The sequence below is a fragment of the Camelina sativa genome, chromosome 1, assembly GCF_030686135.1.
Source record: "Camelina sativa cultivar CO46 ecotype springtype chromosome 1, ASM3068613v1".
Taxonomy (NCBI): domain Eukaryota; kingdom Viridiplantae; phylum Streptophyta; class Magnoliopsida; order Brassicales; family Brassicaceae; genus Camelina; species Camelina sativa.
The window spans coordinates 17,782,199-17,795,666 of NC_141880.1; the positions used below are offsets into that span (position 1 = coordinate 17,782,199).

Genomic DNA, 13,468 nt, shown 5'->3' on the forward strand with positions numbered 1-13,468 from the left:
ATACATATTAAAATGTCAAGTACATATATAAATAATTATTAATTCATGCTATAAATAATAAAATATATCAATGAATAAAGTATCATAATTTAAACTAAATTAATTTTTTTTTACATATTTTTGCTGTATTATTCAAAAATTTAATGAAGTTTGAACCAAAAAAAAAGAAGAGTAGATTTGCATTTAAGAGATCTCTCTCATGCAATGCAAGTGCCAACAAACCTGAGAAGTGTGAGAACTAAAAAAAATTGACTCCGTTATAAGAACGGGCCCCACCTCAGCAGCACTTAATTGGTGGAACAGGCAAACGAATCAGGGGCAAATCTGTAATATCCCAAACAATTAATTCAAAAAAAAAGAGAGAGAGAAGAAACTCATCAACAGTTCAACACCACGCCAGAGGAAAGAGAGAGAGAGAGAGAGAGAGAGAGAGAGAGAGAGAGAGAAAACAAGTTTACACTTACAGAGGGAAGCTTTTAAATTCTCTCTCGCAGTTCATTTTTTTTTTTCTTCTTCTTTGCATATTCCCTTTTTTTTTCCCTTTTTTTTTTTTTTTCTTTTTCTCGCTACTTTATATCTCTCTCTCTCTACTTTACCTTTTTTTTTTTTTGGTTCTTCTTCTTCTTCTTCGTCTTCCTCTGTTGTTTGTTCATCGGAAAAGGAAGGTTTTGTTTTGGTGACTCCAATGGCGGAGATAACTCATCCTCCTATGGAACAGCTTCAAGACCTTGAATATTGCATCGACTCTAATCCTCCTTGGCGTACGCTTCCTCTCTTCTCTCTTCTCTCTCTGTGTATATATATGCGACGTTTCAAAACTATATAGTTTATGCAATGGAATATTATCTTGTGTTTGTTTATGGGACTAATTAATTAATGACCACCTTAATTTAATTCGTAATTAACCAAAACCGGAGTTTATGGGACCTCTTTGATTTGCCTTTTTGTTTTTTTTTTCCGTAGTGCAAAATTAGCTATGATTGATTGATTGATTAACACGAACTCATTTTGTTCTTCTACTACATACATTTTTGCAGCTTGAGATATAAATTTTTGCTGATTGTGTCTTTTGAACCCCTTTTGTTGCTTGTAATGTATTTAGTAGTAGAACACAATTTTTTTTATAAAATTGAACCTCTTGGTAAACGTTTTCATTGCAGCTGAAACGGTGTTACTAGCTTTTCAAAACTACATTCTAATGCTTGGATCAAGTGCTTTTATACCCGCATTGCTTGTTCCAGCTATGGGTGGCTCTGATGTAAGCCTTTTAATATAATCTCTCTACTCAGCTACGGCTGGCTTATCAGTATCTATGTTGTTCAATCTAATTCCTTGTATCTTTTTTTTTTTTTTTTTTTTTTTTTTTTGTGTTCAAAAGGGGGACAGAGCTAGGGTTATACAGACACTACTCTTTGTAGCTGGTATCAAGACACTTCTCCAAGCTCTTTTTGGTACCAGGTTGCCTGCTGTTGTTGGTGGCTCTTTTGCTTTTGTTGTCCCCATTGCTTACATTATCAGCGACTCTTCCTTGCAAAAAATCTCCAATGACCATGAGGTACATAAAAAGAAAAGCCTAATGAGAAAACACAAGATCATTTGTTTTTTCCTCGTACAACTGTCTCGTTTATACATAGTAACAATGTAGTATGTTCTTGTAGAGGTTTATTCACACGATGCGAGCTATACAAGGGGCATTGATCGTCGCGTCTAGCATACAGATCATTCTTGGCTACAGCCAAGTATGGGGTCTTTTCTCAAGGTATATCATTACTTGTGTTGTTTTTTGTTTTTGAAAGACACATTCATTGTCTTAACTATACTATGAGATTCTTATCCAAATTCATTACTTGCTTTTCATCTTTTTCAATTTCAGGTTTTTTAGCCCTCTTGGTATGGCACCAGTTGTTGGATTGGTTGGTCTCGGTATGTTCCAGCGAGGATTTCCCCAGGTAACTCATACAAAGCCCCACTCCACAGACCACACCATGACTTTGCTTTAAACATTAATGAAATATCTCTTTTAAAACTTTGATTGTCTTGTTTTATAGCTCGGGAACTGCATTGAGATTGGACTACCGATGCTATTGCTTGTCATTGGACTAACCCAAGTAAAACCTTTGTGTTGTTTTAGACTTTCTTTGCTTGCTCTCCAAGTTATTTCTCTCTTTGCTTATGCTATTTTCTTTCTTTCTTGGCAGTATCTAAAACATGTCAGACCATTTAAAGATGTCCCAATCTTTGAAAGGTTTCCGATATTGATCTGTGTAACGATTGTTTGGATCTACGCCATTATCCTTACCGCAAGTGGAGCTTACAGAGGCAAACCATCACTTACACAACATAGTTGTCGAACAGACAAAGCAAATCTTATATCAACAGCTCCATGGTATTCAGCAGCTCAGTTTCCTCATGTATTGTGGTTACATAGTACATATCTCATTGTGCTTATAATGTGTCGTCAGGTTCAAGTTTCCATACCCTCTCCAATGGGGGCCTCCAACGTTTTCAGTAGGCCATTCGTTTGCTATGATGTCTGCAGTTCTTGTATCCATGGTCGAGGTAAAGAAGCAGAACATTGTTAGAGTCATTGCAAGTAACTTAAGTTTAATTGTGTTAGGGGGTCTGAGATGATTAATTTAATGAGTTGTGCAGTCTACTGGAGCTTACATGGCAGCTTCAAGATTAGCCATAGCCACGCCACCTCCTGCTTATGTATTGAGTAGAGGCATTGGATGGCAGGTAGTGTGATATAAAAAGACACATATAAATGCATATCGCAGCCTCTAGATTTCTCCTATATCTTATCTGTTATGCAATGTTTCTTGTTAAAAATTCAGGGCATTGGTGTATTGCTTGATGGTCTATTCGGAACAGGCACAGGTTCTACTGTTTTAGTGTAAGTAAAGTAACTTCTTGGAAGCTATCGTTTTCGCATATTCACTGCTCTTTAATGAAGGTGTTAAAATGTGTTTGCAGTGAGAATGTAGGACTTTTAGGCTTAACAAGAGTTGGAAGCCGTCGTGTTGTTCAAGTATCCGCAGGCTTCATGATTTTCTTCTCTACATTGGGTACAAAAACTTACTCATACTTGTTATAGGCTTTACCATTCATTCTATTGTATCGGATCCTACAGTTTAAAAGCTTTGTTGTTTGTTTTGATCAGGCAAATTCGGAGTTGTGTTTGCATCGATACCAGTCCCAATATACGCAGCATTGCACTGTGTCCTCTTCGGCCTTGTTGGTAAAGACCATCACAAAACTGAATACACAACATCATCTCACTGAAAGAAAACATTTGTCATTTGTTTTATCTTTATTGCAGCTGCGGTTGGTCTATCATTTCTTCAGTTCACTAACATGAACAGCATGAGAAACCTAATGATCACCGGTCTATCACTCTTTCTCGGAATCTCAATACCTCAGTTCTTCGTCAACTACTGGGACGCTAGACATTACGGGCTAGTTCACACAAACGCAGGATGGTTCAACGCCTTCTTAAACACAATATTCATGTCTCCAGCAACAGTTGGTCTAATCATAGCAGTGTTCATGGACAACACAATGGAAGTAGATAGATCAAAGAAAGACAGAGGCATGCCTTGGTGGGTCAAGTTCAGAACATTCAGAGGAGATAACCGTAATGAAGAGTTCTACACTTTGCCTTTTAACCTCAACAGATTTTTCCCTCCTACATAGTAGTAGTTCAAACTTTGATTCCCGATGATTCTTTTTTTTTTTTTGGTAGCGGTCTTTATATTATGACCCTAGTTGGAAGTAAAATTCAAAATTTTATTTCTTATGTAGATTCAATAAGATCATTTACATTGTTCATATTTCTAGATTTTTTTCCTTTCCATTAGAATTATGTTCGTGTAAGCGACGAATTCATTATGAATTCCAGTTATTAAACAAACTGGGCTCTGGTGAAGACAATCACCATTATGTTCCATATCTTTCGTGTTCAAACCATGTCATAATTATTACAGTCATTAACACCATCCCAAATAACAGTTAATCTTGGCTAATGGTTTAAACAATAATTTCAAAACATGATTCGAAGGAAATAGCTAAGATTGAAAGTTAAAAACTTCAAAAAAATTGGGAAGCCTCAGTAAGCCAGCGTTTTTCACATCAAAGAGTATAAAACTCAGACGGTAATTCCATATTTTAGCAATAATCATCATCGGTAACCTTCCCAATAATCAAAAAATGGTTTTCAAAAATCTAAAATGTAATCGCCGAAATGGCTCCGTAGATCGTGTAATAATCGAGATCCACAGGTTCCTATCAGTAAGCGAAACACGTACATCTGTTTATGTCCAATGTAGCATCGAGGATCATAGCCACATAAGAGCTACCGTCGACGTGGCATCGGACAATTTTAATAAATCAAGAAAAAATAAAAACCCTCAGCGAACCCTTGTCAAATCACCCACACAACGAACACAGAACGGTGGGAAGTACGGTGAAGACCCGGCCGAGGAGTCAAGTACTCGACCGTAAACGGATCCGGGTTTGGGATCCGGATACGAGCCGGGTTAGACTGATCGGGGGATGGGTAATTCACCGGATGCAATCCTCGTTCAGTCCGTTGTTGTGTAAAGTGTCATACGGCACTTCCTATCTATGGGATTGCTTCTTCATCGGGAATTTAATAAAAAAAAAAAAAAAAAATTGAGAATCGAAAAACTAGCAACGAACTGTGTAAAAATTAGGTTGAATAAGCTACAAAAAAGTGGATGATGATACGAGAGAGAGAAGAGAATCTGAATTTATATAGAAGGGGTACGAGTCGGCTTAACTTTAAAACCCTAATCTCCTTCTCGTAAACCCTAGCGTTTTGACAGAGTTAACATATGGCCCAATAATAGCCCGTATGTATATGTGGGCCGGAAGATATACTAAATCCAAAGGGCTTTCCGAAATGACTTTTCCATAAACCTATTCTAAAACCCCAGTGACGTAACAATTCCATGACTGGAGTAGCCCATTCTATTGGTATTGGGTAAGCCAGAACTTAAAAGAAACAAGCAAGATTGGTCTTCATGGTTGTGGTCCTGTGGACCTTGCGGTTCTCAAATAGTTTTTCAATTCTTTTATTTTATTTTATACCTATTAAAGATTTTGAGAAAAATAGTTTTTTAAAACCAAGTTTGTGGAATCAAAATAAAATATGAACATGTAGACAATACATATATTTTTTTTAGTCTGATTCTTAAAAAGTGAATGCTTAAAGTGGTTAAAATTTCAACTTTTTGCAATTTGATTTGGAAAAAGATTATAGAATTCAATTAGTAAATGATTGCTGTGGATCTCTTTGTATGTGGAAAGTCAAATATTTTCGTAAAAAAGTTACAATTTATGAATAGTAAACAAAAAGTAGTCCAATCCATATATGGTTTTGTATTTTTCATTTGATGCAGCCATTCAGAGTTTTACCCAAAGATTTAGAGATACATATCTCTTTTCTTGAGTTAATTACTAGATATATGGACTTATTTGAGGGGTATTTATAGGTTTTGCCATTTGTCCAACAAACTTTCAAAAATGTCATTTTTTATATCTACGAACACAAATTTATACATAACGTTTGGATTTATTAGGTTTCAGTGTTTTTTAAGATATAGTTTTTGTTATGAAGTATGTGTTTTATGAAAAAAAAAACTCTAAAAGATTTCATATTTAAAAATGGCAAGATTGAAAATTATTGAGACAAATGGCAAAAACAAAAGATTTTAATCAAATAAATGGCATTTTGTGTAAGAATCCCCTCTTTTCTTTGTTCTTTGTAAACTCACAAATTAGAATAAATTCTATAAGTTTCTTTCAGTATTCTCTTGATAACACTTTTGGAACCCATCTACACATTTATTGACCACATAAACCATCGAAGGGGAAATATTTTTACTAACAGACGCCCATTGTCACAATACGTCAAGTTCATATGATTTCCATATGTACTACAATATAAATCATGGTCCACTACTTTTTGTTTTGTGTCAATTGTCTGAAAATTCTTCATTTACCTTAGCAAGAATGCTTCTAAGCTAATTTTGACGTTTAGAGTCTTTCCTTTCCTTACTCTAAACTGTATTTCAATAATCACGAAAAGAAAAGCAAGAATTTTTTTTCAACCAATATAAAAGGAGATCCAAATAGAAACACTTCAGAAACCGTATAACCATTTGTTGCACATTTATTTCAGCTATTAAACCAGAACCGGCTAAACCGATTTACTCCATTAGGCTATGTAACTTTAACAGTACAGGCACGAGCACACACACGTGTGGAAGGAGACAAGAGCGAAGAGGGTTAATGGGACCGGAATGAACAGTGAGACTACGTGTGAGAGAGTCCTAAGGCACGAGGCATCGTGTTCTGCGAACGGCTCATCTTCTATCATGTGGGTGCCACTCTCTTTTGCCCACTATCTCGATCTCTTCAAAATTTAGCAATTTCAAAGTCTTACCATTTTTTGTTAAATTTGTGTAGCTAGCTAGCTCGTCAGGAATCTTTAGACATTTTTGTAACTTTTGTCTTCTCACACCTTAAAGTCTGTCTACAAGAATTTTTGTACTTTTATCTACTAGACTTGTATTAGGAAATTGTTTCACAAAAAAAATAGCGAGTGACTCTAAATTTTGAAATTATTTTGATATTTTCTTTCTAATTTCTACGGTTGGAGACTCATCTCACAAACTAGTAGTATAAAGAATTTTACAAAACATGGTAGGGTCGGCGTGCAATGTTACCTCTATTATTGTCTTTACTTATTTTTGTTTTCTATTTTACTTCAAAGGAAGGATCTATAAGAATTTTTATGACAGCTAAATAGAGGTAACCACTATTTACCCTACACACTAAATAAAAAATACTAAACAGCTAACCACTAGTAAATAAAGTATTCAACTTTACGTAAAACAAAAACAAAATGATTCAGATTCATAAAAACCCCATCAATTCTACTCATGATTAGCTGTAAACTCTAAGCATATACATACAAAGTTTACAAACTGCAATAACATGTGAAAGATGGGATCAATGGATCATAGGGGAGAAGGTGATGCAAATTATATGACATTGTCACATGTGAAATGAATATTGAAATACTCAAATACACTAGATAAAAAAATCTGTCACGGTCAGCTGATCAATCTTGATAAATCTTCTATCACTTTTGGTAGCAAAGTGGACAATTGTGTCACGGTTCAGATTCAAGGAAAGTTGGGAATTGTCAAAGAAGGAGGAGCAGGAGTCTATCTGGGCTTACCAGAATGCTTTAGCAGCTCTAAGGCAGATATGTTAGCCTATATCCATGACAAGATGAAAAGCAGAATGTCTGGTTGGTATGCTCGCACTCTGTCTTATGGTGGGAAAGAAATTTTGCTCAAATCTGTGGCAATGGCAATGCCAGTCTTTGCAATGTCGTGTTTCAAGCTTCCAAAAAAGACCTGTGAGAATCTGACATCGGCTATGTCTGCCTTCTGGTGGGATTCAGTAGAGGATAAAAGAAAAATGCATTGGCTTGCATGGGATAAACTTTGTCTACCAAAACATTTAGGGGGTCTTGGATTTAAAGATATTCAAATCTTCAATCAGGCTTTGTTGGCTAAACAAGCATGGAGGATTATTCAAGAAGAAAACAGTTTGTTCGCTGCTTTTTTCAAAAGTAGATATTTTGATGAATCAGATTTTCTATCTACTGAACTTGGAGGACGACCTTCCTTCACTTGGAGAAGTATCTTGCATGGTAGGGACCTACTAAAAAGAGGTTTGAGACAAATGATTGGAGATGGTGAGTCCACCTTTGTTTGGTCTACTCGGTGGCTTTTGGATGGGGTTATGAGAGCTCCCTTAATGAAGAACATAATCTTTGATCTAGATATGAAGGTTAATGAGTTGATAGACGATTCGACTTTGACTTGGGATTTGACTAAGCTGAATCATCATTTCTATCCAAGGGATGTGGAGTTGATACAGAAAATCAAACCGGTCTCTTTGTCAAAAGATTATCTTATCTGGGAACATACAAAGAGTGGAGCTTATACGGTGAAATCCGGTTACTGGGCAGCCTACCAAAGAGAAAAGATTGAGTTAGTAACCAAAGCTATGATGCAGCCTTCTATACTCCACATAAAAGATCTGATATGGAAATGTGAGACTCTATTAAAGATTAAATCGTTTATGTGGAAAGCTGTGTCTGGTGGAATTCCAGTTGCTGACAAAATGGTAGCAAGAGGTTTGAAAGTGGACACACGATGTCAAAGATGTGGCAATGAAGGAGAATCGTCAAACCATGTCCTCTTCTCGTGTACGGTAGCAAGACAAATTTGGGCTCTATTCAATTTCCCTTGCCCTGAAAATGGGTTTGATTCTCAGTCACTATACCAGAACATGTACTACCTGCTATTGGTTAGCAAAAATCCAAAAGTACAGGTAGAAACTCGAAAAGCCTTCCCTTGGATTCTCTGGCAAATTTGGAAAAACAGGAATCTTCTTTGTATTGAAGGGAAAAGCTTCAGTCTTCTTGTCACGATCAGCAAAATCAGAGAAAATGTGCAAGAATGGATTCATGCTCAAGCTTTGAATGAAGTTACGGCTGAGCGGGTAAAACAACAAGGTTCCCAAATAAAAAAGCGTTGGCTTCGTCCATCAGTTGGCTGGGTTAAATGCAACCTCGCTTGGTCATGGGACAATGTCTCAAATGTAAGTGGAGCAGGGTGGGTTCTGAGAAATGATGCAGGTATGGTCTTACTGCATAGTAGAATGTCTTTTGGCTATGTGATTTCAAAGCAGGATGCGAAACTTCAAGCCTGGATTTGGACCATTGAAAGTATGTTAAGTCTCAACTACAACAAAGTTAGTTTTGTTTCAGAGGACAAAGATTTCGTTGAAGCTGTACTTAGACCAAAAGCATGACCATCTCTTAAATTTCAGTTCCATATGCTGGGAGCAAGTTTGGAAATTTTTTTGGATTGGAACTTGGTGTTGGAAGACAGAAACTCAAATCTTGGAGCTCACCTTATAGCTAAGAGCGTCACAAGAGAGAATCGGTGTCAATCGTATGTAGCAACCGGATATCCATCTTGGTTACAAGATCTCTTTGAGGAGGATAGGGCTAGTTTATAGTTTAAATCTTCAGTCAGTTTTTATTGGGATGGTTTTTTGTTAATCCGTCTTGTATTTTAGTAATCCAACATGTCAATCAATATATAATTTATTCAGTGAAAAAAAAAAAAAAAAAAAAATCTGTCACTAAGAAAGATTACGTAAGAACCTAATAATTTATTCACTTAGTAATAATTCCTTTTGGATAATAAGACCCAGTCTTCTTTACCTTGTTTACCACCACCACTTTAGTTAGTCCTCCCCTCACTCTCCCACAACACCACTCTCTCACAACCCTAAATCTCTCTGTGGCTCCTTCTTAAGCTCTCATCTCTCTCTCCCCAACTCACTTCTCACCAGAAGCTGAGTATGGATCTTCTCACACCTCTCGTCTTCCTCATCCTCCTCTCACCCATTTCTCTCTCAGGTAACAACATTACATTACATTTATCAAGAAAACATAACATTACATTACAAAACCACATTCTCATTACTCTGTTCTCATGTTCTGTTTTTTTTTTTCTTACAGATGCTGGTTCCATCGGCGTAAACTACGGCCGTATCTCCGATGAACTACCCTCCGCATTCAAAGTAGTCCAGCTCCTTAAATCTCAAGGAATCAACAGAGTCAAGATCTTTGACGCAGACCCATCAGTTCTCAAAGCTTTATCCGGATCTGGTATCAAAGTCACAGTAGATGTCCCAAACGAGATACTCTTCTCCGCCGCAAAGAGAGCTTCCTTCGCCGCTTCGTGGGTCAAACGCAATGTAGCTGCTTACCATCCTTCAACACAGATAGAATCAATCGCTGTTGGTAACGAAGTCTTCGTTGATCCACACAACACCACTATCTACCTTATCCCTGCAATGAGAAACATCCACAAAGCTTTAATCAGTTTCAATCTCCACTCCGACATCAAAATCTCCTCACCTCTTGCCTTGAGCGCTCTTCAAAACTCTTACCCTTCTTCCTCCGGATCTTTCCGACCAGAACTCGTTGACACTGTCATTAAACCAATGCTTGACTTTTTACGCGAGACTGGTTCAAGACTCATGATCAATGTCTACCCTTTCTTTGCTTACGACGGCAACTCTGACGTCATTCCTTTAGACTACGCTTTACTCAGAGAGAATCCAGGAATGGTTGATTCAGGCAACGGTTTGAGATACTTTAATCTCTTTGACGCTCAGATCGACGCGGTCTTCGCAGCTATGTCGGCTTTAAAGTACGACGACATCGAGATCATTGTGACGGAAACTGGCTGGCCGTCGAAAGGAGACGAGAACGAAGTCGGAGCCACCATAGCAAACGCAGCGTCTTACAACGGAAACCTAATACGTCGGATCTTGACAGGTGGTGGTACACCGTTACGTCCTAAAGCAGATCTAACGGTGTATCTCTTTGCTCTGTTCAACGAGAACAAGAAGCTAGGTCCGACCTCTGAGAGAAACTATGGTCTCTTCTTCCCTGATGAGAAGAAAGTTTACGACATCCCTTTCACTACTGAAGGGCTTAAACATTACCGTGACGGCGGTCATACTCCGGTTACCGGAGATCACCAGGTCACGACGCCTCCTATGAGTGGTGGAGGAGGTGTCTCGAAGAGTTTGAATGGTCAGTCTTGGTGTGTAGCTAACGGTGACGCTGGTGAAGAGAGGTTACAAAAAGGTTTAGATTATGCTTGTGGTGAAGGTGGTGCTGATTGCCGTCCGATTCAACCTGGTGCTAACTGTAACAGTCCTGATACACTTGAGGCTCACGCTTCCTTTGCGTTTAATAGTTATTATCAGAAGAAAGGACGCGCCGGTGGGAGTTGTTACTTCGGCGGCGCCGCTTACGTCGTTAGCCAACCACCAAGTGAGTGTAACTCCTCTTTTTTCTTGCTAATCAGTGTGGCGCATATTAAGAGTAGGTTTTGGGGCGTTCATGCTAACCTACGCTGATTAGGGTAGCGTAGTTTTAGGGTAGTGTAGATGTGGGTTTAATTATATGATGTGTGGACGACAGAGGTCAAATGTTCCCACGTGAACATATATAGTAGACCACTAGTGTTTTAACTTGTCGTGGCTTTACGTCATCTTGGTGTTAAAAAAGAATCCTATGATATTTATTTTTAGATATTTTAAGTTTGATTTGTGAATCTAATCTCAAAGAAGCTGATTGGTTTTTGATTTAATGTGAATATGCAGAGTATGGAAGATGCGAGTTTCCGATAGGATACTAAGGAAGACGATTTAGAGATTAATTATATATATATATATATATAGATATATATATTCGTATCTTGATGTATTTTTGTTTGGCCGGAAGTTTTTAGTTAATTTTTGTAACTTCTGACTTTTTAAATGTTGTGTTGTTAATATCAACTGAGACGCGCGATGTTCTTGATATTAAATATTTAGGTAATGGAATTATTAATGTTGGGTAAGCTGCAGAAGTAGAGAAATGTTTGTGACAGTTTTTGTGGTAATTACTATGACTAGGTGAGAATACCCGCACTACGTGTGGGTTTTTATCTATTAAAGTACTTAAAAAAATTATATTATATTGAGTATAACCAAAATTTAGTTATATTGTTGCATTTTGAAAACCAAAGAATTTTCGTTTATTCAATTTTGTTAATGTTATTTTTTTCATTTTTATATACTTAGAACTTTTAAAGATATTTTTTACACTAAAAAAAATAAAATACAACACAACATTACTAACATATCTCAGCATTTTCTCAAATAGATGTTCTTTGATTCATTAATTTTACCACTAACATATCCATATATTATAGGAGTTAATTAAGAGATCGGCATTTTTTCCAAAGGTATTATAAGAATAGGGCTTTCTACCCGTACTCACAGAATTAGTCATTTTTAAGAGATTGAAAAGACAAAATTGTCCCTTCTCTCCAAAGAATCGAATCGATTGTCTCTCCCCCTCTCGCAATCTGTAATCTCTCTGTTCTGATCTTCTTTCTCAACTAAACAAACAAGATCGCCCCAAAAAAATCTATACTAGTATTTTTGCACCACTTTTTGCTCAAAAATATGTTTATGGAAACATTTATCATTGAATATTATTTAATGCTTATATTCATATTCAAACAGTTTAGTTAATTCTCTCTACTATCCTTATAACCAAACAGAATTAAAATAATTTAAATATCTATATAGATAATATTCTGTAATTAATATAGATATTTAGAAGATTTATTCCATATTTAATAAATTTATTTTCTTATCATCTTTTTTTTTTTTTAATTTAAATGTAGTGAATAATCATATAATACATAAAGTTAATAAAAACATATATTTTTTTTCCTGCATATATTGTGATTCGAATTTTTTAAAACGAACATATATTACTTAATTAATATAAAAAGTGTGTGTTCAACATACATATATAGTAAATTTACGGTAAATAGTAAATTATATAATTTAAAAAGTTTTTAATTTATAACTAATATATCTAAACTTAATAAAAAGTTTAACATATGAATATTTTAAACGTATTAAATTTTCAAAATAACGCAAACGAGTTATATTATATGACGGGTTGTATGACATTACATGGTTGAAATGATAATACTAAAAATAAGATATCCTTAATATGATACTTCAATACAGGTTAAAACCTTATTTTACTATTTTAACAACAGTAATATAAATATGTCGAATCAAACTGATTTAATTAAGATTGTATTAAACAAAAATTGTTGTGCAGTATACCACAAATTATATACTAAATCACTAAAATTCTACATTAGCAAAATCAGTATTAAAATAGTATAATAACAAAACAAAAAATCAAAAAATAAAACTTGCTCTGCGGTACACCGCGGGTCATAATCTAGTTAGCTAAGAATATAAATAAAGAGATCTGGAGAAGTTAATTTCAATTTGTAGGGTTTTAAATTTTTCTGAAAGTTTCAATTTCCCCTTTGTAATTTGGAGATTGGCTGAGGAGAAGAGAGGGAGAGTTTCGAACTATCAGGTTCGTTTTTGGCATGCAACTTACACTTCATTTCTCTCTAATTCAAAGGTAACAAAAATCCCAAATTTTTTCCATTTTACAACAACGCTTTCATCTTCTTTGATGCGTCTCTGTATCGCAGGAAGCATTGTGAGAATTGCCAGAAGTTGGAAGGTATGTGAGCTCTCTTTATGTGTCATCTTTGAATGAGTTGTAATTTTTTTTATCTGTACTCCAGAAACGAATCTAATGGGGTTTTAATCATGTCCTTTACAATATGTGTGTTTCATATGTTGTTTGGGTTCCATCGGTTTTAGTTCCTTAGGGTATAGTGCTTCTTAATTAATAGTGTGTTTAATTTGTTACTTGGGTTTTGTTAGTTGTAGTTCTTTAGGG

At 35.8% G+C, this 13,468-nt stretch overlaps 2 protein-coding genes, 3 non-coding genes and 1 pseudogene across 5 annotated transcripts; 2 read left to right on the forward strand and 4 right to left on the reverse strand.

Moving 5' to 3' along the window:
• Window positions 1-382: 382 nt before the first annotated feature.
• LOC104709685 (nucleobase-ascorbate transporter 1-like) lies at window positions 383-3,949 on the forward strand. Its single transcript, XM_087460443.1, has 13 exons — window positions 383-761; window positions 1,161-1,258; window positions 1,379-1,555; window positions 1,659-1,759; window positions 1,874-1,949; window positions 2,049-2,108; window positions 2,199-2,386; window positions 2,463-2,559; window positions 2,653-2,739; window positions 2,838-2,896; window positions 2,977-3,068; window positions 3,164-3,241; window positions 3,323-3,949. The coding sequence occupies exons 1-13, from the start codon at window positions 686-688 to the stop codon at window positions 3,694-3,696; spliced, it is 1,563 nt and encodes a 520-aa protein (XP_087316569.1). The 5' UTR covers window positions 383-685; the 3' UTR covers window positions 3,697-3,949.
• Window positions 3,950-4,106: 157 nt separating this feature from the next.
• Window positions 4,107-4,187, reverse strand: LOC147950057 (small nucleolar RNA snoZ7/snoR77). Its single transcript, XR_015565641.1, has one exon. It is a non-coding gene; the product is annotated as a small nucleolar RNA snoZ7/snoR77 (small nucleolar RNA).
• Window positions 4,188-4,227: 40 nt separating this feature from the next.
• LOC147950058 (small nucleolar RNA snoR2/U65) lies at window positions 4,228-4,378 on the reverse strand. The gene has a single exon (XR_015565674.1). It is a non-coding gene; the product is annotated as a small nucleolar RNA snoR2/U65 (small nucleolar RNA).
• Window positions 4,379-4,584: 206 nt separating this feature from the next.
• On the reverse strand, window positions 4,585-4,649 carry LOC147950059 (small nucleolar RNA U49). Its single transcript, XR_015565686.1, has one exon. It is a non-coding gene; the product is annotated as a small nucleolar RNA U49 (small nucleolar RNA).
• Window positions 4,650-6,256: 1,607 nt separating this feature from the next.
• Window positions 6,257-6,393, reverse strand: LOC109132252 (uncharacterized; annotated as a pseudogene).
• A 2,942-nt stretch (window positions 6,394-9,335) lies between these two features.
• On the forward strand, window positions 9,336-11,537 carry LOC104699088 (glucan endo-1,3-beta-glucosidase 12-like). The gene is made up of 3 exons (XM_010414435.3): window positions 9,336-9,535; window positions 9,638-10,966; window positions 11,299-11,537. The coding sequence occupies exons 1-3, from the start codon at window positions 9,478-9,480 to the stop codon at window positions 11,331-11,333; spliced, it is 1,422 nt and encodes a 473-aa protein (XP_010412737.2). The 5' UTR covers window positions 9,336-9,477; the 3' UTR covers window positions 11,334-11,537.
• The last annotated feature ends 1,931 nt before the right edge of the window (window positions 11,538-13,468 follow it).